Genomic DNA, 25,278 nt, shown 5'->3' with positions numbered 1-25,278 from the left:
TAATGCTGCCTACTTATCTAACAACTCTGTGAAATAGACATTCCCATCCCACTTTTCCAGGTGAGGAAGTGAAAGCTCCCAGCTCTCACCCTGCCCGACCTCACGCAGCTCCCGGCTGAGATCTGTGTGGTTCGGCACCCTTCACTACCCACCCACTGCTAACCAGCTCTACGCTAACCATGCTGCCCCTTGCTGGGTAGAGACATCCATCTTATTCCAAATCTTTGATTTGGCTTAGAAAACTAAAGCAGTCAACTCCCATCTTCTATGGTTTCATGATTCCGTCGTGCAGGTGGTTCTTGGGACAGCCCCCACCTCCAGGGCAAATAAGTCAGGGAATTGTTAACACTAAGGTCAAAGACTATGAAGCAGAGCAACCTAGGCGACTTTCCTGTCTCAGGAAGACCAGACACATGGAGCCGATCTCCATGGGGAAGCTGTGTGGCTAGTTGATGGGACCTCATCAAGTCTTTGGATGACAACCTCCCCACCTGGGGAGTCTACAAGTTGGGGCTGTGGGGCTTCACTCACCTCCCTTCTGATAAGATGGAGGTGAGCTTAGGCCTGAAAGCATCACAGTGCGTGCAGGGTCCCCATGCCTGAGGGTCAGCTGGTCGCAGCCCCTTCCAGAAGCCTGGGCTTGTGAACAAGCCTCTGGTAAGGCATTGCACTGTGACTGCCTGGAAGAGAGGAATGCTAAGACCACCAACATTGATCCCCATTTTCTATAAGTCCAAAGTTAGTCATAAAAGAAAATGCCCCAATTTTGGCCTCTGTGGGGTGAGGGGTGGGAGGGGGAGGGGGAGGATGGAATTGAAAATCCCAGAGAAGTAAACAGTCCATCTGACGGAGGGAGAGGCCTCCTTCTGCCGTCACCATCCCTGGTGACTGGAGAACAGGCTGAAAGCCCTGGGAGGAGGGGGAGACACAGGTGCAGAACTGGGCCAGGCTCTTAACAAACACAACGCTCAGAAATAAAAGCAGGGCTCAGGATCACCTGGGTTTCCACTTACCTTCTCAGAGTGAGTCCGGGACCACCCACCAGGGACGGTGGTATGAGCTCAGTTCGTTCGGTTCTAGAACCTTTGTAACTTCATGCTTGCTATGCTGGTGATTGCTTGTCTCACTTCCTAGAGGAAAAGCAGCCCGGGGAAGGAGGGTCTGTGAGCCGGTGTTGGAGGAGGAAGCCGGGAAGCCAGCAGTCCACCCACCAGCTACGCCCAGGGCCAGAGGGGGAGTGACTGCTCCCCCCATAGAGGGGACGCTCAGCAGGGTCCCCAGGACTTGATCCAGGAAGGCAGGCAGGGGTCACCAGGGCAGCCTGTGGGCCTCCGAACGGGCCTGGAGTGCCGCAGGGGCAGGCTCAGGGTGGGGGGCTGGGGTTCCCTAATGACTAGGGCCCGGGACAGTGGAGAGAACCTGGCTCAAGAAATTCACAGATTTCTCTGGGTGAATCCCTCCACCGCGGGCTAGCAATCCACGAGCAGTGTGACCGTCCTCTGTCTCACTGATCATGTCGGAGCCTCAGTTTCCTCATCTGTAAAATGGAGATAATCCAGGCATGATGATGAACGACTACATGTATACAGCCCGCCCCAGGTCTGACGGAGAGTACAAGCCCCATAAATGCTGGCTGTTCCGTGGCCTGCCCACCACTGCCCCCCACCCCCCAAGGCTGTCCTCAGTCGCTCAGTCCAGGCATCTCTTAAATGAAACCAAGGCAAGGACAGCAGTGAGAACAGGGACGTGCTTGTGGGAAGTTCACGGCCGCACGTGCACCTGAGCTGCGAGCCTGCTCTCCTGGCCAGGGGCTAAAGTCCATGGACTCAGTGACCCAGAAAGCATGGGTTACGCGGCGAGGCTTGGCCCCTGGGTGTCGGCTCCCCAGCTTCCCGGATTCCCGCGAGCCCCGCCCGCCCCCCAGTCTCAGCCGGCTCCGCCCCCCACCCCCGGGGCGGGCTGTGTTCCCGAAGGATCGGTGGCCCGAGGGAGCATGGCTTGCTCGGGCAGGAGCTGCCCCGACAGGCCAGTGTGGTGAGAGCCCTTGGTCTCTTCTGGGCTCACGCCACCCCAGCCTGGCCTCCAGCCCCAAGCTGGCTGCCTGCCCGCTCCTCGCGTCTCATTTGCTTATCGCTGTTTGTTTTGGAGGCTTCTGGGAAGCGAGTCTCCACCTGAGGGAAATCTTTGGCTCCGGGGACTTGTGACACCTGAGACTTTGAACTCTTCGGGACGCCCGGCACACGGTGGGCCACCTCCGGCCCCGCGGGTGGCGACAAGCTTTACCTTCTCTCAAGCCTCCAGGGCACCGTCTCTGAAAGACGACCGAGGTCGTGGACGGGACCTGCTCTAAGTGGCCGCCACCCGGGGGGGGGGGGGGGTCCGTGCCGTGTGGCCTCCCGCTCCAGCTCAAAACAGAAATTATAAACATCTTGTATTTCTCCCATAATTTGTTTGGATTTCTTTCACCATGAAAGTTAACGACTCGGGGCATCTGGCTGGCTCAGTCGGTAGAGCACCGGGCGCGGGACTCTTGATCTTGGGGCCTGTGAGATCGCGCTTCACGTTGGGTAGAGAGATTACTTAAAAATAAAATCTTAAAAAAGAAAGAAAAAGGTAATGCCTAGAGGAAGATCATTCAAGTGAGTTGTGAACATGTTCTTGTGATGGCCAATTGGCAAAAATCCCAAACACACCCCAGTTTGAGAGGCAAGGATGGAAAAGTATTTTTTGTAAAATCTCTGTTCAATAGAGAACTTTTAAAAGCACAAATTATCTGGCAGTGACTAATTTTTTTAATTGTGAAATAGATGGTAAAAAAAAAAACCCTATGATATTTGGTAGAATCATAAAAGAAGCAGGTTTCATATAATGAATTTGCAAAAAAAAACCCTCACATTATTCCCACCAAACAGAGATAACTGTTTTGGTGTATATTTTGGTGTTGGAGATATCATACTATATATGTACTTTGGGTCATGGTTAGCATTCTAACCTAAGCATTTCCCCAAATCAGTCGATTCGTGTTCATTGACATGATTTTTAGTTTTTTAATGGCTGCCTAGCAGACCATTGTATATTTCAACAGAAAGCTTTCTTCTTTTTTTTTAACCGTTCCTTTTTGACATTTAGGTTGTTCCTACTTTTTGTTTTTATAAAAATATTTAGGGGCGCCTGGGTGGCTCAGTCATTAAGCGTCTGCCTTTGGCTCAGGTCATGATTCCAGGTCCTGGGATGGAGCCCGGCATCGGGCTCTCTGCTCCGCGGGAAGTCTGCTTCTCCCTCTCCCACTCCCCCTGCTTGTGTTCCCTCTCTCGCTGTGTCTCTCTCTCTGTCAAATAAATAAATAAAATCTTAAAAAAAAAATATTTAATAGCCATCTTTGCACATTTATCTGAGTACATACTTAGGATAAACCTCCTACAAGTGCAATTTCTGGGTCACGGAGTAAGAACATTCTAAGGCTCTTGGCATATCCCACCTTTGCTGGCTTCTCCCTCTGCTTCCCCAGAAACCATTCCCACTTTGAGATCAGATATTTGCTTGAACTTTCAGTAATGTTATGATTTTGTCTTTATACATTTGAATTACACCCCATCTAGATTAATCGTAACACTAATAATAATACCAGCTATTAGTTATCAGGTAGGTACTATGAACTGGACACGAGGCTAAGAACTTTATACACATTACCTCGCATAACCCCTCATTATGCTACAGGCAGGAACTATATCTCCTTCTTATTATAAAGACACAAATTTTGGATTTAACCTGGTACATGGGATGAGGTAGGGATCTAGTTCATCACATTCATCATATACTACTGATTTCCTTTTATATATAAGATCTCTTCCTGGGTTTCTTCTTCTCCATTGAGCTGCCTGTCCTTGTTTTGTTCCTCCTTGTTTTTATCACTGAAACTTTATAGTGTGTTTTATTTATTGATTAAGTTTTTTATTTTAATTTCAGTATACTGAATATGCACCATTACATTTGTTTCAGGTGTACAATATATACAATGTATCTTAATATCTGGGAGTACAGATCCACTCTGTTCTTTTCTCCCCAGCAATTTTGTAACACTATTCATCCATTTATTCTTCCAGCTGAATTGTTCCATGCAAACGCCTGGTGTCAGATTTTACAAACCTTAGATATTTTTATTAGAATTGCATCAAACTTACAAATTTGGGCAAATGGTATTTTACCATAGAGTTCTCGATGTGATGTTTTACCATATATTTAATGCCCCGCAGAGTAGCTTGGTAAAATTTTTATGAGCACTGTGCATTTCCTGTATACTTTACTTCTTGGTGTTGCTGTTGTAAATGGGACCTTTTGCATACAAATCTTCTGGCCTGGTGTTTGCTGCATGGACAGCCTTCCATTCAAGGGCAGCAAACCCCTGATCTCAGCTCCCGGCCATGACTATCTGGCAAACCCCAGGGCCCAGCAAGAGCGGGCTCCATCAGATGGCAATGGCCGCAGGCAGGGGCACAGAGGGGTTTTCGCTGCTTATTTGAAAGCAGTGATTCTGTTTGGGGTCTGTCTAGTGAAAAAAACAAAACAAAACTGGACCTTCAGAAAAATGCCCCCAATGCTGCCAACACTTCCAGAGGATTCATGGACAGCCCCCCCAAACAGACTTAAGGACCGTAATTAACACCCTTGCATTAAAAGGATGGCCCAGGGGCGCCTGGGTGGCTCAGTCTGTGAAGCGTTTGCCTTCGGCTCAGGTCATGATCTCAGGGTCCTGGGACTGAGCCCCGGGTGGGGTCCCTGCTCAGCGGAGAGTCTGCTTCTCCCTCTCCCTTTGCGGCTCCCTATGCTGTGCTCTCTCTCTTTCTCTCAAATAAATCAATAAAATCTTAAATAGATAGATAGATAGATGATAGGTAGATAGATATAGATAGATAGATAGATAGATAGATAGATAGATAGATAGATAGATAGATATAGATAGATAGATTGATGGCCGGCCCAGCCACAGTTTCCTCTAGGTGGGTGGTGCCGAGGACAGAAGTCCTCGGGTCTGTGTGACCCTAGGTGACTCACTTCTGAATCTTTATCTTCTTCAGGAGAAACATATCCACCCAATGCAGTGATAGCATCTTTTGGGGGTCACCTGAGGTGGTATTTGTGAAAGTGCTTTGGAATCCACAGCTCAGTAACACAAGGGTAAGAGACCATTCATTCCAGGAAAGGGACTGTGACGAGGTCTGGCTCAGACACGTGGGGAGGCCATCTCGGTTTCTTAGAGAGCATTGTCAGCTCCCATGCCATCACCGCTCCCCGTGAACTTGGTCTTCGCCCTCAGGAGAGGCCAGTAAAGGCCTTTGCGGCGTTCTTCTGAGGTTACGAGACTGTTATGCTGACCCAGCTGAAACCATGATTAAGTGGCTGGATGTTGGAAAAGCAGCGTCGGGGCTCGTGGTTCACAGATATCAGTTTCTGGGTTGTTATAAAAATTAATAATTAATCCTTTCCTTTGTGCTGGAGAACAGCCGGGAGCCTTAGCGAAGTCTTGCACAGAGTGATTGAGAACAGGACCGGCTGACAGGGGCCCCGTGAGTCCTGGCTCTGCGTGACCACAGGCTGGCTCTCTTCTCTGACCTCCCAGGGTCCACACTATAGAACGAGGGGCTACACTCCATGAAAGTGAATTTGCCACTGGAAAATTCTGCAAAATATGATAATAAACCCGAATCCATTACAAGAGGTTTTACAGGTCTTCCGAGTTGTCTTCCTGCTCCCAGCAGCTGAGGCCACCTGAACTCATGCCCCAGCTTGAACTTCGGGCTCTAGACACATCAGCCTGTGTGTGTGTGTGTGTGTGTGTGTGTGTGTGTGTGTGTGGTAGGGGTGGGGGTGGGGGCATGTCACCTGGGGAACGTCTTTCTAAATACAAAAAATGGCTACTCCCTTCTTCCCAGGATAAATCTGAATAGGGGAGGGGATATGCCGCATGGGTCTTGCCCCCATCCCCCATCCATACCCCACACTTTCCAAGGGTGAAGGGCAGAGGAGAGGGGGCAGCAAGGGGATTAGCAGGAGCATTTTGAACACTCCACTCTCCATGTGGAGGGTAGGAGGGAAGCCTTGTCCTGCTTTCATCCTCTCCTTGGAGAATGAGCCACATGAGGCATGGAATGCCTTTCTGAATTCCCAGCTCCTGGCTCAGTGACCGGCATACAACAAGAGCTTAAGAAAAGACTCTTGGACAAATGAACGAGGCCTTCTCCCAGGCTTTGCTTAAACCTCGTCATACCCGGCACGCCTGGGTGGCTCAGTCCGTCAGGTGTCTGTCTTTGGTTCGGGTCATGAATCCAGGGTCCTGGGATCGAGTCCCACACCTGGCTCCCTGCTCAGAGGGGAGCCTGCTTCTCCCTCTGCCTGTCGCTCCCCCTGCTTGTGCTTGCTCTCTCTCTTGCTGGCAAATAAATAAAATCTTAAAGAAAAAAAAAAAACCCAAACCTTCTCATACCCTTCCCTGCCCCCTCTCTGCCAATTTGGGTATCTCCTCTCTTTCTGACTTCTGCTCAAAATTCACCTTCCCAGGGTGCCTCCAATGGAACCCTCACCCCTTCCCAGTTCTGCAGCCTCAGCCCTGTGTCCCCGTGTCTCTGCTGATCCCACGAGGAAGCTGCCTGTGTATGAGTTCTTGGAAATGGCCCTACAGATAATTTAATGGGCAGCATTACAGATTATCTTTGTCTTGCTGCTACAATAACAAATGTACACACTCTGCCCAGATGAGCAAAATTGTGGCTTCGGTTTCCTGTAATGAATCTAATATTGTCACAAATTCCACCTGGTAGGGCAGTGAGAGAAACATTCAATAGGCTAATTAATTGACTGGTTTGGGTAAATATTCAGCGAATTCAAAGTTCAACACCAATGAGCCATTTCGGCTTTCCCAGTTCCCTTAGTAATGTGACTAGTAATCCTCATGCCATTGCTCAGGGTCGTGGTGGGTCCTTAGCTGACCCTCGCGTGGCTCTCCATTCTAGGTGGCCATCTGCCTGGTCCATAAGCCAGACTGGCTTCCCCCGGCCCTCAACTCTTCCACTACCAGAATTCTCAGTGGGCATCAGGGCACAAAGGACCCTCAGCTTTTGCCTTACCCCTCAGTCTATTCAGCTTGCCTCCTCACTCAGGGACTGCATCCTGGAGCTGGAAGGCCCGAACCCATGAGTCTGGCTACTCACGTCCCAGATGTGGGCCCATCTTCCTCCCATAATTCCCTGGCCCAGGACGGCGGAGCTCTTCGGGCTGAAGCCTTGCTATCCCTCTCACCTGTGCGACCAGAGAGCGGTCCCCGGCCCTCAGCATCAGGATCACCTGGGAGCTTGCTAAGATGTGCAGGTGAGTCGCAGGCCCCATGCAGGTCTGAGCGGCAGAATTGCTCCTGTCGCATCCTGGGCGCTTTCTGTCCTTGCCTGACGTCGGGCCCTGTGATCTGGTCCTCAGGTCCTGGGTCTTGATATTCATGGGACCTCAGCAATCTTGGCCCGACACATGTCACAAGCTGAATGGTGACTTTCTTTCTCTCCCTGTACTTACTGTAACGATCCCAATCCTCCCCAAGGTTTACTCTGCAAACATAGGGGTGAGAAAAGAAAGAGGCAAAGATGCAGAATGGTGAAAGAGACAAACACACCGACTGCTCCCCGGGTTCCGGTAGCTTTGGCCGGTGTGGGCGTGCGGGATGCCAGCGGTCTGCGTGGAGTCGGGGACCCGAGGAAGCGCTCGGGGCCTCGGTGTTGCACGTGCCACCGCCGAGATGTCACCGAGGAGGGTCCTCCTCTCTGTTAGGGTGTGAGAGCTCCTGTCACCCAGTGCCCGGACAGCTCTACACTTCCTGAGCAAGCAGGCACCTGCCTGTGTCTTACGGGCCTATAGGGGGTAACTAAGCACTTCCCCCTTTTTGCTTTGGCCGCTGGGAAGCTTCAAGTCAAATTTGTGGCCCAACAATGGTAAGTGTGTAATTGTGCGTGATCCCCACGAGCGGCTCATTCCTGCCTCCACGCTTCCCCCTGACTTTTCATATGTGCATTTTATTTAAAACCCATCTTTTCTTTATAAGCCACTCTCAATCTTGTCTGAAGCCAGGTGGAAGAAACTCACAGGCAGATACAGGTCTAGGTCCCTGACTACAGTTCGTCCCACTTAATCTTCACCAGGATCACAGGCTCTTTTTTCCGGAGGAGGAAAATGAACCTCAGAGAGGTTCGAGGCGCAAGCTGAGGGCAGCGGCTGAGTACTAAGTCCGGTGTCTCGGCTCTTGGTGTTCAGAGTTGCGCACCTGTAGGAAGCACGTGGACGTGGCTCTCGGGGCAGGTGGGCCAACACTGTGCTGAGAGGGAGCAGAGGAGAGATTCATATTGATCTGTCCTGGGACCTAGAACTCTCCACCAGGCATCATGGGGATTTGCCCAGCAGCCAGATGCTAGTGTGTAGGCTTGTTGATGCTATGTCCACTATTTCCCCCAGTTAACTGACCATGAAGCTTCTTGAGGGCAGAGCTGGGGCCAGTGATTCTGTGGATGGAGGAGGCAAACTGCTTTGTGGGAGTGTGTGACTGTTTCAGTGCTGTGTGCCTGCCTCGCCCCCAAGGCCCTACGATCTTAAGGCAGATGCTGTGTGTTCCCCATATTGTTGGGGGCTCCAGGCAAGCTGGTACCCTCAAAGACTCAAAGTGAGCCTGCCCTCCTAGAATGAATTTAGGATGAATGCAGAAGATGACACAAGGCAGCTATTTAAGAATGAAGGAATTTATATGTACCAACAAGAAAAAAAATATTTTTAATTGAAAAAAGCAAATGAAAAAGCAGTGTATGTATTAAGATCCAATTTGTGTGTTTTAAATACACATAGTCATATGCATACACGCACACACACACACCCCACAGACCCCCATACGCAGAGATATCCCACCCCAATAGCCCCTGTACACACACACACACAAAAGGTCTTGAAAGGGCTTGAAAGAGGTCTTGAAAGAAACCTCAAACACCAAACTATTAACAGCTACTTCTGGAAAGAAAGAGAGAAAGTAGAGTTATGGGTGACAGAACTTTTACTGCTTAATTTTTACTATATATACTTCCGTACTGTGAGAATTTTTTACAGAGTTGCCGCAGTTGTGGCCTCAGAAATGTAGGAGAGGAGCCTCGGTGAAGTAAGCAAGGGTGCCCTACTGGTCCCAGCCTTTTGGGGGAGGGGGCAGAGTGAGCCAGGGTGCTGGGGAAGGCCGGCCTCACACCCCCAGACTCCATCAGCTAGCCATCCGCATGCGCGTCCACCTGGGAGGGCTGCTCTCCTCATCCTCCTCGCTGTGAAAGCCATCCATCCAAGATGGATCCCTATTTTCCCAGCCACCCAGTCACGATGAACAAGCATCCTCTCTCTTGATGGGACACAGAAAGTCTCCTCATTCTTTTTTAAACGGCTGCCTTGTGTCACCTTTTACATTCATCCTCAGTTCATTGTAGGGGGCAGACTTCCCTCCAGTCTTTGAGGGATCCAGGCGGCCTAGAGGAATGGACTTTGTCCTGGAAGGAGGAAGGTCACCTGGAAACATAAGATACCTCAGGGGAGGGCGGGCCGGAGTGCAGCAGAGGACGCTGGGCATCTAGGCTGGGCTTTCCAGGAAATGGGGCGCCAGGAGGAGGAATGGAAGATGCTGGGGAAAGGGGGTAAGGCAACTAGTCTAAAGCCATTCGGCCTGGGGTCCTACTGGGGTCACCTGAAAGCCACCTCTCAGCCTCTGTCCCCCAACACTAAGCTGTCTGTCCTAGCACACAGATCTGGAAGGCCACCGGACCCTAACCATGCCAGTTCCATTCCCACCCCCTTCCTTCGTCATGCAAATGTTGTGGGTAAAGCCCAGGGACGGTTACCATCATTATGGGAAACTAGATGGTTTGGGGACAAAACTGACCTTTTGCTGTCTTGTGCAGGCAGGCAGTGGAGGGTTATAATCAAGAACATGAGCTTTGGAGTCAAAAACAGTTCAGAAACCAGCTGTGCCTCTTCCCCGCTGAGATCTCTGAGCTTCAGCTTCCCCGTGCGAATGTGACGCTGATGATGCCTATTTCTCGGGGGTGGGGTGGGGGGTGGGTTGTGAGGATCGGGTGAAATAATAGGAATAAGACATTTAACCGAAGCCTGCCAAGTAATCTCTCAATAACGACCAACTGCGAAGGCTGCGGGACAGTGCGGGACGACTGGTCCAACGGGACCGTGGCGCCACCTTGTGGCCTGCTGCCTCACAACAGCGACTGAATGTCCCTCAAATCCAAGGACCCTTTTTTCCAAAGCAGACTGTGCTCGATAGAGCTCATTGTTGGAATACGTAACGTCTGTAATGGTGAGTGTGTGACTGGTGTCCAGCACAGCATCTTAGAAGGGTCTTAGAGTTGCCAGAGAAACACCCGGGAGGACTCTCCCCTTCCCGCCAGCAGAGAGCCCCTTCTAATCGGCTGTCATTGCCCAAATACTCCCAGACGCTCCCAGCTTTAGAGGTGAGCAGGAGGCAAGGTTTTATTAGCTTTAGAGTGGGACAGGGGATGCACCAGCAGGTTAAAATGTCTGTGCTTAATTTCCAAGTGCCCATTTTCAAGTTCTGTCCTATTGCGATTCCCAGTTGTGCTCAGCTGCCCCTCCCTCCTGGCGTGTTCTTGCCCTCTCCCCCCTGCGTCACTCAAAACTCGCCCTTTTCTCCCCCAGCCCCACCTAAACCCTAACCTACAGTCAGCCTCCTCCTCATCCTACACACTAATGACTACCTCTTCTAAAATCACACCCCGGGTCTCTCTGCGCCCCTTTTCTGCGTCATTCTGCTCCTTAGCGCTAGCACACCCAGTATGTGCTTGTTTACTCTCTGGCCCCATTTGAATGGAATCTCCAGCAGGGCAAGGATTTCAGGATTTCTCCATTACTGTATCTTCAGCACCTGAAACCCATGCCTGGCTTACCGATGGTCCCCAATAATTGTTGATTGAAGGAAGAAGGAATGAAAGTGAAGGTGGAGTCTGCAGTGGGGAGAACTCATCACAGACTTAAAAATGAAAAGAAAATTGTTTTCCTAAGGTAGGAAGGGAGTTTCCTAAAGAAAGGGCCGATTTCATGAGTGTGAGACCGGTGCAGACACAGGCCCCTCAGAAGGGCCCGGGACCCGGGGTTTAAAGCTCTGTGCTTGCAATCTGGAAAGTTTGAATAATTGTATCTTTGGATGTATGTTTTTTTAAAGTCAAGTCTGATGGGACAATGGCACCTATAGGGGTTTAGAGCCTCAGATCGTGCGAGGGCCTGCCTCCCGCTCCCAGCTCCCCCACTCCCTAGGGCACCAGGCCCCCTCCAGCTTCCCCTCCCTGCCTGTGCCCTCATGCCCACTGCCACATTCTGCTCCCAGAAGGCCTGCACGTGGGCAAGGGAGAGGTGGGGACCTGTGGCCTGAGGCATCGCAGGGCGGGGCATGACGGAAACTGCCCCCCCAGTACCTTTCTCCCCTCCTGGGCTGGCAGCTCCACAGCATGGCTGGTGGGCGACCCCCTGGAGGCCTTGATAGGGGCGATACAGTAACCCTTATCCAGGTACAAAGAAAATCCCAGCTTGGAGGTGTAAGGATGCTTAGGAATGACCTGTCTGCCGTACGTTGGGGCAGCGGGCCTGAGGGGAACATGCCTGGCTGGGCTGCTCCAACCTGACATTAAGCAGGAGGGACGACAGGAGGCTGGAGGGACAACAAACGGGGCAAGCACCCAGCCAGGGGTCCCCAGACACCAGTCACAGGGATCTGTGTGTGTCCCTTATGCTCAGCTTGAGGCACCCTCCCAGATGAGCCACAAAATACAAATTATAGGTCAATGATTTTACACATGCACTAAATCTGCTATTTGCATTTAAAACTGCCATGGCACTGGGGTGCCTGGGTGGCTCAGTCATTAAGCGTCTGCCTTCGGCTCAGGTCATGATCCCAGGGTCCTGGGATCGAGCCCCACGTCGGGCTCCCTGCTCTGCAGGGAGCCTGCTTCTCCTTCTCCCTCTGTCTGTCTCTCTGCTTACTTGTGCTATCTCTCTGTCAAATAAATAAATAAAATCTTAAAAAAAAAAAACTGCCATGGCACAATATAAAAGAGTGCTAAACTTCATGCTAATCATTTATAATGTTTTCTTTACTTTAAACATTAAATAACAACACCATAAGCAGAGAGACCTTGGAAGAAAGGACAAGGCTTTTCATGTGCTTTTGATGGTATCTATTTCCTGCTTTTTGGTCAAAGAGCCTTACGTTTTTATTTTGCACTGGGCCCTGCAAATTATATTCAACATTTATATCAAAGTGGTCTGATTCGGCTTAATCTGTGGGCATACCCTAAAGCCATGGAAACTAGTTCCTGATTGTTTCGATAATATCATTTGTCTTTGATGGAACTGCATTATCAACTGTGTAATAAACCAGCAATAAAAGAGCTAATATTCCCATTTATTATTAACCCTTCATAATTTGGTCTTATTTCATGAAGCCGAAAAGATTAGCAGTGCTAGGAAAACATCACAAACTGTGCAGGGCACAGCAAGCCCTGCTGATTCATATTAAGTCCGACACGTAAAAAAAGAATCCATCAAAACTAAGTTTCCCTCAAGGGTTGGGTATGTTCCAACAAGTTTTAGCCTGGATCAGATTTCTCAAGAGTAGCACTATTTAAAAAAAAAAAAAAGAAAGAAAGAAAGAAAAAGGAATGGCACTATTAATAGATATTTTGTGGTGGGCGTGGTCCTGTGCATCATAGGACATTTAGCAGCGCCCCTGGCCTCTGCCCACTAGATGCAAGAAGTGCCCTCCCTGCAACTATTACAATTTCTGTCTCCAAAGATTGCCAAATGTCCGCTGGGGGGCAAAGTGGCCCCTAGTTCAGGACTGGCTTAGACGGATTAATGAGATGGAGAGTAAAATACCATCACAGCGCTTGTGAGTGCCTGCCAGACGGGAGTTCTCTCCTCTGCCTGCTAGTGCCCATGAACCACACACACAGACGCCCTGAACTAAGAGATCAACAAATGCAAGAGACATAAATATAGGAAAACTAAACAATGCTTTTATTTAGTGAGAAACAGGTGGTAAATGACAGCCAGCTGAAACACTCTTAAATAGAATAAAAAGGAAGAATATAGACATCACAGTGATGAATTTCACAAAAGGTGACAGATTTCCACGCAGACCAACGGGACACTTAAAAGCAAGAGGTCACAGTATTCGTGGCCGATTTGTACCCAACTAGGTTCTCTAAGCTCAAGAACATTTAAAACCTTACATCTGGGCACCACAACTGTAAGAATGCCACTCAGTCGTTTAAACCTTCTAAGTGCTATACCTGGGTACTTTTTTCCTAACATTATTTTCCCCCAACATTTAGAATGTCATGTTTCATGTTCCAGTAGTAATCACACACAGGATTAAAAGCCCAACCAACCAAGAAAACGTCATTCTTTCTATAAAGAAAGAAAAATTAAAGGTGTGGACATTTCGTACAATTGTTGCAGAACAACCAAAGCAATTCCAAAATATCTTGCTCACTATACAGAAAGGCATGGCTCATAGAACCAAGTATGTAGAGCGACAGCAGTTGAATATCAATCTTTAAAGGGTAGGCAAGGCTAAACACTGTACACAGCTCTGGGGCTCTCTGCTAGGCTAGCGCATGCCCAGAATCTGTCTGCTTTTCAGTTGGTAATTTTTTTCAATATCTGACAACGCTTGAGCACGGAGCTGAGCAGCATGAAGCCTTTTCTTCAGGTCTTTGCACTTGGATTTGGAGGTGAGCAGACTCTCAGAATTCTCACTCCTCATGACGTTCTCTTTACTTTCCCCACTGAAATGAACTTTCTTCTTAATTATTGAGGATGGAAGATCGAAAAGTTCTTTAGAAAGAAAAGAGAAAGGGTTTTAAGTTCAACTCCTCCATATTTATCAGACTTCTCAAAAATATTTATTCTTTCAGTTCACATTTGAAATCTGGGGACCTGCGTGATTTTCTCTGGGATAGGAGGTTAGGGGCATGATGCTGGAAGAAATCAATTCATTTTTTAACCCACAGCATCGAAAAACAATTCTGGAATGTGCCAAGGAACGTAGTCTCTTAACAACCAACTCTTCTTTCAAGGTTAAGTGCATTGAGGATTACAGGCCACAATGTAAAACTTCTGGAAATCAATATGATTTATCTCTATTCTTGAAAGCAAGTGCTATTCTACCTAGAACACATAACTTCCACAAAAGTAAGGAAGCAGAAGCTCTTTTTTTTTTTTTTTTTTTTTACAGAGAACACCTATCGTTTTGGTTAAATACTCAAGAACACTTATTTCAAAGCAGCTTAATTGAGCAGAAACTTGTTTCAAAAAGAACCTAGGCAAATACAGCATGGAAACGGTAATTCAAGTTAATGGTGTAGTGAAAAATGTGAATTGTGTTTTTTACATGAAGAAAAATGTACTTGAAGTGGCTACACCATTAGCTACTGACGGAACTATCTGGGGGTTGGGGACTTGCAGTTTTGAATTCCAGAAACCTTCTATTTTTCCTTTGTGTTCATTTAAAGGAACTATGTTCAAATATTTACTGAGCTCTTTGTATGGGACATTGTGGACCAAACAAAGGTCCCATTTTCGTAGGAGGAGACAGACCATAAACAAGTAAACAAGCACATAGGAGGAATATTTGAGGTGATAAGGGGGGGAAATAACAATGAGAGAGGGAGACAGAAGGGCTAGGTGGTGTTTGCAGGGGTGAAAGCTGCATAATAAGGTGACTTTTGAGCAGAGACTTGATGCAAGGGAGGAAGTGAGAAGCCAGGTGTCTCTCTGGAGGAGATGCTCGAGGCCCAAGAAATGGAAAGGCCCTGGGGTCGGGGTCGGGGCCGGGGTCGGGGCAGGCTGCAGAGAGAAGTGCTGCCTTCCAATTGTCCTGGGACTTCCCACTTCATACATCGTGCCTGTTCCAGCTGCAAAGCAGACTCAGTGGCTTTTGGACCTTGATTCTACTGTTTCAGAGATGTCCACCTTTATTATCACAAATATCTGTCTTTATAAACTGACAACGTACACTGTAAATCTGACGAATGTGGTAGTTTTAGAAGAAAGAAGTGTTTAGAAAAAGAATTCGTATTTCACTAAGTAGAACATGAGTTCACATTCCATTAAATAGACTAGGAGCATTTACAGAGACGCTGCTGCTGACTGGGATGATTTTGATGTATCACATTTTACTCTGATCTGAATTTTATAGCCCGAGGGCAGGGAGAGGCTATTTCCAACTGTCCTGAGTGCACAAGGGCACCCACTCGTCCCTGCTTTGTTGTTTATGACTGATGTGCTCAGTGCTTTCAGTGCTCGCTGCCGTCAAGTAGCTCCTAGCCCCGGCGGGGGGGGGGGGGTCCTTGATTCCTACAGCTCATTTTAAGTGTTCGCCATGACTCGCATCGAGGTAGACACACCTCTCTCTCTCTCTCTCTCTCTCTCTATACACCTATTTCTGTATCCTATACTGAAACACATCATCCTGCTCTAGCTCTTTTCAGCCTTTGTTCGAAGACTCTCAGGGCAAGAAGTAAATAAGCTCTTTCCCCGGAGGAGCAGACCCGGCAGGACCTTCGAGAATTCTGGACAACGGGTTTGATGCGTGAATCTCACCCAGATAAAAATGTCTCCTCGCTCTACCACAGTGATCATAATTTCAGCCTATTTTGTCTTTGTGGGTGGCATAAAGAGAAAAGCTGGAATAAACATTCTAAAAATACTGAAATGGCAGGTAGCAATATTGAGAAAAACGATATTTCCAAAGAGATGACGCCCAAGTTTTATATAATTCTTGTTTCATTTACTTCCATCACTTAGCTCTCTAATGTTGTTATAACCATCAAACTAATTTAAGTAGGTTTTTTGGTCTGTTCCAGATACAAAACGCTGCCATGCTCACTGAAGTGACCGGATTCTCTCTCAATTCCAGATGGAAAGGACAGTCTTCACCCGTGCTGCCCTCCGTGGCGGGAGGGGCCGTAAGAACTCTGCCTAAGTTTCACTGGAAACTTCAGATACACAATTTTTAAAAGCAACAAAAACACTCTATAAAAAATAATTTGTGTCGGGGCGCCTGGGTGGCTCAGTCGTTAAGTGTCTGACTTCGGCTCAGGTCATGATCCCAGGGTCCTGGGATCGAGCCCCGCATCGGGCTCCCTGCTCCGCGGGAAGCCTGCTTCTCTCTCTCCCCCACTCCCCCTGCTTGTGTTCCCTCTCTCGCTGTGTCTCTCTCTGTCAAATAAATAAAATCTTTAAAAAAATAATAATAATAATAATTTGTGTCATAAAAGAAATTTAGAGAAAAGAGGTTTAGCGCTGTGCATTTTCTATCATCTTCAAGAGTAGATTAAGCTGGATGGAGAGTATCTGTGGACTGGAGAAGGCCCGTGCACCCCAGCTGCGACTCTCAGAGCACAGCGGGGGCACAGGGCCCACAGAGGCAGGGCCCTGTCTGCACACGACACGGAGGAGCGCGAGGAACACAAACAGCGCACGGAGATACCAACCAACCGAATTTCGACAAACACACGTTTCAATGTGAAGGGGTCTTAGCAAAGATCCAAAAGTGATGGCTTATTCTACGGTCGGTTTATCACCCCTCATAAGCCATACTTTCTGTAAAGAAGGTGGCACGTATGATCTGCTCACGTGGCAGGAGTAAAATGCTGGGATTTCTGCTTCAAAATGGAGAGAAATGTCGAGTTTTGATAACATACCGAGAGAAAAATCTGAAATGCACAATATTTTTAAGAATGTCCTAACTTTTAAAAACAAGTATCAAAAAACACGCAGTTTGATGAGGTAAATAAAATTGAAGACGAAATCATGACGACTCATTGCCTCAAGTCTATGAACCCATGAAGTAAATCACTGCTATCACAGAATCATTATTTCCATTGAAATGTGTGTAGTCAATGAACTCCAACTTAAAATGGGAAATTTCATCAATTAAAAGGGCTACCAAAGCCCCACGGCACCAATACTGGTGTCCTTCCTTCCTCTGTGGGGCTTCTGTTGGCGGAGCCGATTCTCATACCTGGACCGCTCGCCAGACACAGGAACTTCTGCTCCTTCAGGAGGCTGTAATTCTTCAACAGACTTTCTGCCCTAGCCAGCTTGTCCTCTGCCAGTCTCTCCCGAACACAAAGCTCCCGTTCCTTCTCTTTAAAAAGGCAAGGGGACAAGAACGATGTTAAGCAGAGGCTGTGGGTAGAAGACAGTTCACAATTGGTCATCGCGCCGCTTCTCATCACTAAGACCAGCGCACCTCACTGGCGCTGGGTAAGTTTTCTTACCAGAAACCCCGGGCAACCTGTTGTGCTAGGTTTTAATTCAGCACTTCAGTGTGTGGCGCGTGCTGTCTTAGGCTTTCTCATAAGGACCGGTTTAAGCTCAAACACGAAGTTAGTATCAACCTTTGGTCATGTTGTCTGAGAGGAACTCATTTGGGAAAATAAACAACTAAAGTCATCTCTGCTCTCTACTGAGAATGGGCAACGGTCCGTTTTCTGGGCATTACCGGACCGCACAGAACAAACCCTCCTTCTTCTTCTGGGTGAAGAGAAAAAAACCACAACTCAGTTAGAAGGTACTTCTTTAGATTAGCAACAAAGGCCATTTTTTAATCCATGGCCCAGAATTCAGAAAGTTCAGATTTCAGTTGCTGTAAGAAACTACAGAACACTGGGGAAAGTTTTAATAAAAGGATTGTTTGTTTTACAAAATCTTTTGACAGAAGCATCAAGAAAAGGTTTCTGGGTAAGCACAGGTTATACTTCCGCAGAAAGCGTATCTCAAGGCATTATATGACCGTCATGAGGAACGACCGTCATCAGGAAGTAAAAACAGACGAATGCGTTGGATGCTTGTAAGTTCATTTAAACAGAAACGTATCTATAGTCTGCACTGGGCATGAAGCTGCAGAAGCAAAATCCGGTGACCCGCGAGGGTGGCAGGAGACGGTCGTAATTCCCTCCCTCGTCCCTTAATGTTGACAAGAAGCCTCACGGCTGTTACTACGCTGCATCGGGCGAAAACCTGGGTAGCGGCTCGTACTTGAGGCGAGTAGACGACTTTCAACATCAAGAACTCATTAGCACCTGATCAGTTAATCCTCATCAGAATGTTTTACGGACCCAGAACACCTTGCGCTCTACTGAGTTGCCCGAATGTATCAAGTCCCCCACGCGACAGGATTTTACACCTGGACTGTGCTGGATCAGTCACAGCAGAAATTGAAAGTGATGGCTTTTATTACGGAGGGCAGCAAATGCGAAAACCCTCTTTTACAATGGGGAAAAAAATTAGGGTATAAACCTATGAAGGAAGGGAAAGAAAAAGTAGCTCCGCAGGAACGTGTAACGGCTACTGCGTTAGGGTCATCTCCGTCAGCAACCAACGGTCAGAGCGACCGAGCTCAGAAAAGGAGTCTCAGCAGGAAGGTGCCAGCACGCTTCATTTACTATTTTACAAGACGTACTTTGGTTTCTCAAGTATTTGGAAGAATGTTCTAGTAGAACACACACGTGTCAAATACTCCTTTCAAACAGTTCACACACATCAAAAGAACCCTCCAGAGCTCTCTGGAGCTCTGCCCCCATTTGGACTTACGCTCCAGCCTTTCTTCTCGAGCTTTGAGGGCTCGCTCTCGCTCCTGTAGCTGCAGTTCCTTTAGTTTCAGCTCTCCCAAGACAGGGCTGGAGTCCTGCAACTTCTCTGGTTCTGATCGACGCCCTCTTCTCTCGGGATTTCTTCTTTGCTCTTCTGCAACCAAGTCTGCTATCAAAGGATTCTCAAGAATTTCTTCAACAGAAGGTCGGTGGTAATCCTGGGGGAAAAAATGTTCAGTGTTATAGTCAGATTTCATAACACGATACTCATCCTAAAAGAGCAGGTCCATGAAAAACGGCATACATTTCCAAGACGAAAGGAAGGACTCCTTTATGGATGGGTCTTAAAACACCTGGTAAGGTTAAGTTCACTGGGGGCTTTATTAACCCATGAGGTTCTGGGTCCACAAGGTAATGTAGATGTGAGCTTACCTTTGTTCCCCCTTAGCCTTTCTAAAAAAAGTTCAATTCCTGAGCTGCTGCTTGGTGGCACTGTTAGGTCTGCTCTAAGGCACGCCCCGCCCTTGCATCTCTACTACTACTTTAAGTGAGATCCTCTCACTGACCTTCAGTCCTGTTAGGTCACCATTATCCTTCTTTGTAATTCCACAGCATTGAACTCCTGCTTTACATCAACCTGACCCTAGGACATCTCCCTCCCCATCCCATGGCCAGATTTTTTCCACCTAATCTCTTTATTTCCCCTCGATTCTTTCTAGCCAGCCCTCCCCAACCCCATCTCTGGTCTCTAATCTCTCATTTGGAGAGAGAAACAGGGTAATGAAGTCATTTGTGGCCCCTTCCCTTGCCACCTGCCACACTGAGGTAGACAAGGGAACTAAGGATTTGGAGCTTTTCTGCAATCTTGCTTTGCTACCATCTGTTAGCAGGGCAGAGAGGGGGAGGAGACATAAAGAGAGCACAGAAGGTAGGCCAGCAAGGAGGCACAATTTGCCAAATTTACATGTTTTCACTCGCGTTAACAGAGTAGATTTAGTTAAGGAAATACAGCTAATGCTTCTTCAGTCTCCATGCTCCAAGAGAGAAACTATACTACTCCACAATGTAATTGAGAGATAGAAACAGACAATATAATCTTATACTCTTTACCTTTAAATTTAACATCCTTGTAATAATGTCATTCAATTCATCAGAGTAACGATAGGGAATTCGCCTGAATTTGCCTTCTCTAATCTTCCCAGCTAGTTCTTTCTGGTTGAAAGCTGTAAATGGAGGCCTGGGGGAGAAATGTTTTTAATGTAAAAATGAAAATACGGAATAGGAACCAAATCAAAAGCACAGTTTAAGCTCCAATTTGTATATATGCTTCTTCTGGGATTGTCCTCCTCAGCTAAGTTGCCCAACCTTGGCATTAGACATCTAGGGTCATATGTTTGTTAGGGGGGCTGTCCTATGCATCCTACTATGTTTTGCAGTATTGCTGGCCTCTATTCATGAGATGCCAGTAGCTGTCCCTAGCTGTGACATCCAAAAATGTCTCCAGACATTATCAAATGTCCCATGGAGGGCAAAACTGTTTCCCCACTCCCTGGCTGAGAACACTGCTCTATAGTTTAGAAGGGAAAAAAAAAAAGGAAAAGAATGGGAGCTCTTTCTTGTTCTCCAGACCCCCAGACCTCTCCCCTAGATTTCTGTTTCATTTCCATAGGCCTGACCTATGTGCTCTCCCCTTGAGCTAAGCATTAGTCTAGCAAGGGATGCATCTAGCCAGGTTAAAAGTGTGAACCAGCCTCAGGGCTGGTTCTAATTTGCAAATAATTTTTTAACCTGCCCATCTATCTTAATTTTAACCCAAGGTATGAGTCTTTCAGACTTGAATACATATGGACGCTCAAAAAGCTGAACCCAGTGAAAGGTGACAAGCCTCTGTGACTGTAAACTTCAGACCAGAAATCTGTCTTCATCATACTTACATTAATGCACACAATTCATACAGCAAACAACCTAGTGACCAGATATCTGATTTCTCATTGTAGGACATGCGATTCATTTGTTCCTAAGGGGGGAGAAAAGGGTAAAAATGTAAGAAGAGTTAAAAGTTTATATTGTTTTAAAACTTACAAAATGACGTGAGACAAAAATGGAAATTTTAAGTTTGGTAATATTGACCCAGAGCAAAAAAAAAAAGGAAAAAATTTTATATTATAAATATTTTATATCTGTAACAAAAATATCAAATGCAAAAGGCTCATTCAGTTTATGTCAGATCTTGTATCATAATAACAAAAGATAGTACTTTGTATTTTATCTTCAAATTTATAATGGAGAAAAGGTAATGATCTTATCCTAATATACTTTGTCCCATATAAATCAATCACTTATTTTTCATTCACAAATGTTATTGTGTTACAAGAGATCAGGTGCTGATAATTCAAACCTCTACCCTCAAGGCATTCATAATCTAGAAACTCCATTTTAAAAGAACCAGAGAAAATTTCAGAATAACCAAAACATATATCTGGCCCACATTTAAGTGATATAGACATAAAATGGCTAATTGAATTATCCATTTATATATTTTCCCCTTAGTCCACAGTATATATAAATCACAGTATCAACTACGATTCTCATTTTCTAGTTTAATCATTTGCCTGTCTCCCACACATACAGTAAGAGTCTACCATAGTTCTTATTCTCAAGAGGGCACAGAATCAAGTACCAAAACCTTCAGGAAGCTTCTTAGTGTTTTAAACTCCCAGCAGGTGAGTCTGATACCACTTCCTGACAATTAATGCATTAGGGAGGGATGCACTGATCTGATTACAAGAGCAGGAGGGAAAAGGAACAAAAGAATTGCACAGGTTTCAAAATTTTCCAAGAACCACTTCTGGATAATTTTCCTTTATGTTAAAGGCTTTTCTATTTGGAATCTGATACACTGAGAAAATGACACAGTTCTGGCAATGTCTAATCTTAGTCAAAAAAACTGTTAATTTGCAAAGTTTTAGACTATAGTCAGATTGGTGAAAATAACTCAAAAAGATTTGGAAAATCCTGGAAATGTTTATGAACGGCTAAAAAAAAAAGTGAATAAATCTCCATCTTGATCTGCTCAGATTTCATATACAACACATCGATGAGAGCACATACTGCTGCAAGCTTTTCAAGAGCCACCAGGTAGGGGCGCCTGGGGGGCTCAGTTGTTGAGCGTCTGCCTTCGGCTCAGGTCATGGTCCCAGGGTCCTGGGATCGAGCCCCGCATCGGGCTCCCTGCTCAGCGGGGAGCCTGCTTCTCCCTCTCCCACTCCCTCTGCTTGTGTTCCCTCTCTCGTTGTGTCTCTGTCAAATAAATAAATAAAATCTTTAAAAAAAAAAAAAAAAGAGCCACCAGGTAATATCTAGAGAGTCATAAACAGTTCATATCCTTTTCTCTGGCAATTTTGTTCTGAGAGCCACATGCCAAGGAAATAACCAAAAAGGAAGAAAGAACAATTCACACAAAGGCATGCAGAGCAGGGCTCCTTAGAAGGGTAAGAAATGTTGGAAACAAAATATCCAGCAACAGAGGGAAGGGATACATAAGGTGGGTGGGCTTCAGCTCCATTGCCAGAAAAGGCAACAAAAAAAACACACAAGTACACGGAGCTAACACTTTAAAAACATGTTCTCTGAAGTGAGATCTGAATCTGCATGCACAAGAATCATCTAGAGAGTCTGTTAAAAGGCAGAGTCCAAAATGAAAAGTGGAAGGGGGGTGGAGGGAAGCAGAGTGCAAGAACCGGGTTTGGGGCCCAGGACTCTGCATTTTAAACAAACCCTCCAAATAAGTCCAAGCTGGTGTACAGGACCCATGGCACTTTGGGAAATGTTGCTCTTGAGGCCAGAGACAAAACCCATTTCATCTTTGTAATCCCAGCACTTGGCACATGAAAGTCATTCAATAAAAGCTTCTCTTTAGGGGCGCCTGGGTGGCTCAGTCGGTTAAGGGTCTGACTCTTGGTTTCAGCTCGGGTCATCATCTCAGGGTCCTGGGATTGAGCTCTGAGTTGAGCTCTGCACTCAGCTGGGAATCTGCTTGAGATTCTCTCCCTCTCCCTCCGCCCCTCCCTCCACTCATGCACTTGCATGCTCGCTCTCTCAAATAAATAAATAAATCTTAAAAAAAAAAAAAAAAGCTTCACTTTAATTGCTCATATAGAGGAATTTAACAGTTTGATGATCCATCTGGAAAAATGTAAATTTAAAATGAGCACCATTATTAATTCTTGGCTATTGTATATTACTAAGCAAACAAATGAACAAAACCTCAATTTTCCTGCATTTGAATGCTTAGCATTAGGATGTTTAAAAAGTATCTAAATTCTGAAGTACTTACAGGAGACATGTAATAGGGTGTGCCAACAAATGTTTTTGCAAAACTCGTATCATGGTTTAATATTCTAGCTAGCCCAAAGTCCCCAAGCTTAACGTTTTGCTTGCCATCCAGAAAAACGTTGGCTGGTTTCAGATCCCGATGCAGCACGGTATGGCCACCATCGCTTCGTCTGTGACATTCCTTTAGGGCCAGAGTCAACTGAGTCATCACTCGAAGAACAAACTCTTCATCTAAGTATTGTCTGAAACCAAAGCAGTTATACAGCATATAACTTCTGAACAAAACCGTTAAAAAGATGGGATAATGTGAAGTATCTAGTTTTCAAAGTGTACAAATAGGGAAATAAACTCTTATTTTCAATATGAGATATGGGTGTTGATTCACCAGGGATTTTCTAAAGTACTGAGGATCCACTAAACAAATACAAGTACAATCTCCCACATTACTAAGTACTTGATCCCCAATCCTACAACAGGATGCTTAACAGAAATGAAACTTGGCCCATTCTCAGCTTAAGTTTAAAAGATTAATTTACCTTTCCTTTGTTCCCTTTGTAATTACGCTAGCCAGGTCCCCTCCTTCGCAATATTCCATTACAATGTACAGTGTTGTGTTGGTTCGGTCAATAATTCGATCATAGTAACGGACAATGTTTGGATGTTTCAGTTCACGAAGTAAATTCACTTCAGAAACAAGCATCTGTTTCTCAACTTCTGTCATGGAGCCATAGTCAAGTTCTTTCCAAACTAATATCTGAAGTAAGAATTTCCAAGGTATGAATGAACTCATTGTACTCAAAGACAAAGAATGAACATTCTAAAATTAAAAAATTTTTTAAAAGTCACTTCTCTATTAAATAGCTCACACGGTCATTATCATCTAATCTAGTTCAATGAACTTAGGAACCCCTGCGTCTATTTCCATAACTTTGCCCTAAATTTCAAGCAGTAAGTGATGCAATGGGAGAGAGGGGGATGAGGCACATTAGGCCTCCTCCAACACCCTACCCTCAGTTGCTTTGTGGCAGGTTGGTAGAAGGTACTTTGGTCAAAGCTGGAGCAGAGGTAGTCAAAGTTCCTAATCATTCCAACCAGTCAAACTTTTCCAGGGTGAGAGACCTTGTAGAGATCTTGTAAAGATCCCTCCATCAGCAGTCAGGCAGTTTCCTCTCCATTGTTTCTTCCTGTATAAGATCTACCCACACAACTGGGAAATAAGAATCCAATAATCCGAAGAATGGGTATTTTAAATGAGTTCTGACTGCACGACAAAATCTCCAGGTTCTGCTGGCCCTGCCTCTTTCCCATGTCCAAGACGACTACTCTACTCTGAAAAGACCTCAAGACTCAGCTACCTGTCACTAATGGGAGGCCCTTAGCAAGTCAAAGCAGGAAAAAGGAGGAAAAGGGAAGAGAAAGGAAAAAATATAGAGAGAGATCTCAAAAGACGCAGTCTCCCAGCTCTTGAGCGACCCAGGGCAGACACAGACCTGGAAGAGTCGAACTCTTCTTCCAGGCACCCCGCCTTGGAGACCCACAGCCCCAGGCCTCTCGCTCCCCCGCCATCCCAGGGGTCGAGGACGCTCGCTGCAGGCGGGCGTAACCGCTGCAGGGGCGGAGACAGGGAGGTGGCCCGCGCTCACCTTGCCGTCGCTCTTCCTCCGGATCTTCTGGCAGCGGCCATAGGAGCCCGTGCCAATGGTGTACAGCACCTCGTAGTCCTCCGCCCGAGTGGGCATGGCGCGGCCCGCCGCAGGTCTCCTGCAGGTCGCTCCGCCGGCTCGGACTGCGAGCCACACTACCTATCTAGCCGCTCCAGTCTCCAGCCCGGTTTAACCGACGCGGGCCCTGTCCTGGCAGCCTATTGGCCCGCGGTGAAGTCGCTTCGCCTCTCTGATTGGTTGAAAGAACACAACATCCTAGGCATCTTGGGAAAGGCGTATCGCTAGGCAACCGCGTCGGCGTCGCTGTCGGCGTCGGCCTCCCCTCCCCCGCCCCGCCCCGCGCCCTCGTCGGGAGAAAGGGGTGGAGCTAAACCAAAAGGAGGCGGGGGATAGAAAGCGGGTGTAGGCGGGTCTCCGCAAGTCTGTCCCTCCCGCTGAGGTCGCCAAGGTAATCGAAGTCCGGAGACCTCTCCTTGGGTTTCTTTGCACGCTGCCGCCACCAGCTACCTTCTGACCTTTGCACTCTGACCCCTCACAATACCCACTCTCTTCTGCACACGCCCTCCTCTTAGGTTCCTGAACGCTGAGCCTTG

General features: G+C 46.9%; 1 protein-coding gene across 1 annotated transcript; it reads right to left on the bottom strand.

Annotated features, from left to right (window-relative positions):
* Positions 1 to 13,078: 13,078 nt before the first annotated feature.
* On the bottom strand, positions 13,079 to 24,874 carry NEK2 (NIMA related kinase 2). Its single transcript, XM_081824833.1, has 8 exons — positions 24,665 to 24,874; positions 23,558 to 23,775; positions 23,023 to 23,263; positions 20,621 to 20,703; positions 19,797 to 19,923; positions 18,688 to 18,904; positions 17,114 to 17,239; positions 13,079 to 13,923 (listed from the first exon to the last, which is right to left on the bottom strand). Exons 1-8 carry the CDS (start codon positions 24,758 to 24,760, stop codon positions 13,697 to 13,699), a joined length of 1,335 nt encoding a protein of 444 aa, XP_081680959.1. The 5' UTR covers positions 24,761 to 24,874; the 3' UTR covers positions 13,079 to 13,696.
* Positions 24,875 to 25,278: the final 404 nt, after the last annotated feature.

Source organism: Leptonychotes weddellii, chromosome 6 (assembly GCF_054177405.1).
Source record: "Leptonychotes weddellii isolate Sample4059 chromosome 6, ASM5417740v2, whole genome shotgun sequence".
Lineage (NCBI taxonomy): Eukaryota > Metazoa > Chordata > Mammalia > Carnivora > Phocidae > Leptonychotes > Leptonychotes weddellii.
The sequence above is the reverse complement of the archived record's forward strand: the minus strand, read 5'-3'. Positions and strand labels throughout refer to the sequence as shown.